This window comes from Zingiber officinale, chromosome 6B, assembly GCF_018446385.1.
Source record: "Zingiber officinale cultivar Zhangliang chromosome 6B, Zo_v1.1, whole genome shotgun sequence".
In the NCBI taxonomy this organism is placed as follows: domain Eukaryota; kingdom Viridiplantae; phylum Streptophyta; class Magnoliopsida; order Zingiberales; family Zingiberaceae; genus Zingiber; species Zingiber officinale.
Genome location: NC_055996.1, coordinates 79,732,512 through 79,736,880, shown reverse-complemented (window position 1 = coordinate 79,736,880; position 4,369 = coordinate 79,732,512). Strand labels below are relative to the sequence as shown.

The 4,369-nt window shown below is 43.6% G+C and overlaps 1 protein-coding gene across 1 annotated transcript; it reads left to right on the top strand.

Moving 5' to 3' along the window:
• The first annotated feature begins 1,556 nt into the window (after nt 1-1,556).
• On the top strand, nt 1,557-2,839 carry LOC121990340 (protein FD-like). The gene is made up of 3 exons (XM_042544490.1): nt 1,557-2,282; nt 2,345-2,422; nt 2,506-2,839. Exons 1-3 carry the CDS (start codon nt 1,779-1,781, stop codon nt 2,581-2,583), a joined length of 660 nt encoding a protein of 219 aa, XP_042400424.1. The 5' UTR covers nt 1,557-1,778; the 3' UTR covers nt 2,584-2,839.
• The last annotated feature ends 1,530 nt before the right edge of the window (nt 2,840-4,369 follow it).

The window sequence follows — 4,369 nt, the reverse complement described above, 5'->3', positions numbered from 1 at the left end:
TCCTCCTTAAGGTGCTCTAATATGATTAAATTTATAAATAAACTTCTCTTATAAAATATCAGAATGAATCGATTATATATATATAAAAGGTTTTAATAGGTATAGAAATCAAAAGTGCTTGTGATGAGTGGCTCAGAAGTCTAACATCCATTGATTACATATCTTATTTGGAGGAAAAATTCTTGTAAATGTGTTGATTCCGTTTGGAATCTGAGTCAAATGATGGGAGTCGGTGACGAAGATAAGGATGTTGACTAAAAGAGGACTTGGATCTAGGACTTGCTGGAGTATCACGAGCTTTTCACCTTCTGACGGAGTGGGGATGTCGATGGTATACATGAGCTTGCACACATGTAGAGAGATCACACGGGAGTGTTAGAATGAAAATCAGAGATGGGGTCTCTGGTACAAGCACTCAGACGCTCAAGTCAGGAGCAGCACAAAATGAGCAGTGCAAAAGGAAGATGAATAGTAGTAGATGCATGGACATGCGTACTTGACCAACGGAGAGAACCCCTTTCTTTATACTATCTTTCATAGTCTCCATAATAATGAGACATCAGATAATGTTGGATGTCAGAGTATGTCGGATGATAAAGGATGTACGATGGACTTCCATTAGATGAAGGAAGGTTCTGGGATGCGCATATGGCAGAGCATCAGAATATTCCCTGATAAGTAGTTATTATTTTCTGACGAGCAATTACGATTCTCTAACAGTGTTGTTTCTTGATGATAATCCGACCGACACTAGGGTTGATCAGGAGTAGACTGGGAGCTGTGTCTGGGAAAAGTGAACTGAGCCTTGAGAGGTCGGCCGACACTAGGGTTGGGGTCGACCGAGAATAGACTGAGAGCCTTATCTATAAGAAGTGAATTGAATCATGAGAGGTCGCCCGGTGCTAGGGCCGATCGGGAATAGATTAGGAGCTGTGCCCAAGAATAGCAAGGGACTAAGTCTTAGGGATCCGACCAATTAAGAGATTGATCGAGAGTAAGTTGAGAGTTGTGCCCAGAAATAGTAAGACACTGAGCTCAGAAAACTTGATCGATGCCTATACTGACTGGGAGTAGATTAATTATGTGACATGGGAGACCAAATCCTAGAAGTACTTTCCACTAATGACGGTCTCCTCTTCTTAATTTTTAATTATCATATTAATTTGATTATTTATCTTTAATATTATTCTAAAGCTCCTTTATTATACATTATATTATATTATTATATGTTATAATTAAAAATTAAACCATAAATATATAAACAATAATTAGATACGCGGATATTAATTATACTATAGATTTGATATAATATTTAATACCCGATATAAAATTTAATCCGTCATCCTTATCCACCGCTGGGTCTATTTACGCCGGGACCATCTGTCCCCTGCGCGTCGTTGTTAGCACATCAGTAGTGTGCGCCGTCGTTGCCTGTTGGCAGGACTAACGTGTCGTTGCCCAACTGGGCAGCTCCTCGATCTAACAGCGAACGACTAAGCTCACGCGAGCAGAGATGCAATGCTGCCCCAGCGGAACACTAGTCGTTTTACCACTTCCACTACCTCCACTTGTGTGTGTTTTCTTTTTCACCAGCAGCAGCAGCTGCTGCTGCTATTATTGCTATCGTCTAGATTGAACAGCTGTAGTAGCAGTTGTTCTTTTATCGTGTCTAAGTTTGCTGTGACGGAGGTCGTTTAGAGTCCCTTTCGCATCATACAGACTGCTGCTGCTGCTTTCTACTCCACCGCGCCGCACTTCAATTGGTGCCAGCCACAGCCATGCGGCCGTCGCAGCACGACGGCGACAGTGCGAAGCACTGTGACGTCGCCGACCAGCGCACCAACAGCCGGGTGGGCGACTCCTCTTACCGTTCCTCCGCCCACGAGCGCCGCTCCGCGCCATGGCTCGGCTGCAAAGGCTCCCGGCAGAGGCCTGTCTCTCTCCCCCAAAGCTCCCTCCGCGCCATGGTCCTCCAGGACTTCCTCGCCTGCCCCCCTCCCGCCAACGCTACCTCCTCCTCTACATCCAACGCCCTGGGCCTCAGCCCCAGCGTCAGCCTCGAGATTCGCCTCATCCAGCCGGATTCCACCTCCGTCGCCGCCTCCATCTCCCCTGCTTTTTCCGACGCCAACCGGCCTCCCTCCCCCATCGGCCTCTTCTCCTCCTGCTCCAAGAAATTAACCCTCCTAGCCGAACCACCCTCCGACGCCGGCGTCGAACGCCGCCACAAGCGCATGCTGAAGAACCGCGAGTCCGCCTCCCGCTCGCGAGCTAGGAAGCAGGTGCCAGCACAACCCTCCAGCTGTTCGACGAAATGCGTAGTTAACTTAATTCCCTCCTGCAGGCTTACGTCAACCAGCTCGAACTGGAAATCGAGCATCTTCTGGAGGAGAACTCCAAGCTAAAGAAAGAACTCAAGAAGGTCATCACCATCACCATCATAGAGCTCAAATCGACACACTAACTCCACTCTGTTCATTAATTTCCCTTTTCTCAATTTTGCAGCTATCCATGGAGATGGCCGCCCAGCAATTATACCCCCTAAAGAACAAGCTGCAGAGGAGCGCAACTGCACCATTTTGAGCAATCCTACAATACCCCCTAAAGAACAAGCTGCAGGGGAGCGCAACTGCGCCATTTTGAGCAATCCTACAACTGATTCTGAAACAGTTGTTCCGAAGGAGCACTCGCCCAACGTGGATGTACCTAAATTTGTGTGTATGATGCTTGAATTGGGAGATATCGCTCATGTTGGGTGAAGAAAGAGATTGTGCAGGAATGCAGCTGTGCTGGAAATATGAATGGAAAATAACAGTGAACAGGAGATTTTATTGTATAAGGGTTGTTAGGCTAGTATTAGAAGTTTTTTAGTTTTATTATTAGTTTAAATTATGATATATATATATATATATATATATGGAGAGAAATTTGGTGATTCATGTGTGAGTACAATATATATCAATATATATTGATATATATTGATATATTGATATTGTAAATATATGTATGGAGAGAAATTTTTTCACGTGTGGATGTGAGTTTGACTCATGTGTGAGTACAATCTGCGTACGCCAAATGTCAGATCAGTCGAGACAAGATTTATCTAAATGGATAAACTAATATTTTACCACTGAATCTCTTTTTTGATTCCTCCTATGATAACTAAAGTATTAATATTAAATTAATAGTGATTCTATAACATCTCAACATTAATGGCGATATTAAACTCATTAATAATGATTTTATATAATGTCTTGATACTAATGAAGACATTAAACTCACTAATAGAGACATTAAATCCAGCATTAAATAATCATAATTTGGTCATTCATTGTAGGCAAAGTGAAAGCTCCTATATAAGGAGACTGAATTTTGAACAAATGATAGATAGTAGCAGAAGATAAGCGAAAGAAAAAGCGAGAGGAAGAGCAGGAAACGAATCTCTGCCCACCCGTGTTCTCCCACAAAACTCTCTCAGTCGTGCATACGTTCGGTTGAACTGCTCATGATAAAACTTGGGTGCATTCTCAATTCGTCACGAACAACCAGTATTTGGTTGCGTGTGTAGATTTGCCATTGTATCTTGGGAAACAGACGGCCCGAGAGAACCTCGAATCATAGCCGGTGGTGGGGCGAATCTATTTCAAGGAAACTGCGTTGAACGTAGGCTTCGGGATCTGAGTTGGCGAATTCTCTTCTTGATTCGGCGATTAACTTCCGATTCTGCTACACACCACATCAACTTCGCAATCGGACCATCGAAAGCTTGGCAGAACCAACCCCGCTAGCAGTCTGAGATTATCTGGTCAGGTCATCTCAACAGATAAGTTAGAATTGATTTTGTGTAATTTAAATTTAGTAATTTTCCTCAATATCTCCGGTAACAAATTGTCCAATAATCTTGAAATAGACTCAGTTCTGTTGAGATAGCCACAGAACAAAGTATTGAGGTGCAATGACTCAACACATGAAGGTCCCCTCCGCCCGATTGGAATTGTGTCAATCAACCACGAGAAAAGGCTAAAGAAGTTCACTGGAGTAAACTTCAAGAAGTGGTAGCAGAAGATGCTCTTCTACTTGACCACGCTCAATCTGACTCGGTTCTTGACCGAGGACCCTCCCAAACGTGTTGAAGATGCTGATGCGCAGACCATCAATGCAGTGGAGGCATGAACTCATCCTGAGTTTTTTTGCTGAAACTGCATTCTCAACTGCCTTGGCGACTCACTGTATACTGTGTATAGCATGAAGAGAATGGCTAAGAAGCTGTGGGAGTCCTTGGACAAGAAGTACAAAATGAAGAATATATTGGTCAAGAAGTTCATTGTGGGTCGATTCTTAGACTACAAGATGGTTGAATCCAAAACAG

Coding starts and splice junctions, on each gene's coding strand:
- LOC121990340 (XM_042544490.1), top strand. CDS start 1,779: ATGCGGCCGTCGCAGCACGACGGCGACAGTGCGAAGCACTGTGACGTC. Junction 2,283..2,344: donor GCTCGCGAGCTAGGAAGCAG/GTGCCAGCACAA, acceptor TCCCTCCTGCAG/GCTTACGTCAACCAGCTCGA. Junction 2,423..2,505: donor TAAAGAAAGAACTCAAGAAG/GTCATCACCATC, acceptor TCAATTTTGCAG/CTATCCATGGAGATGGCCGC.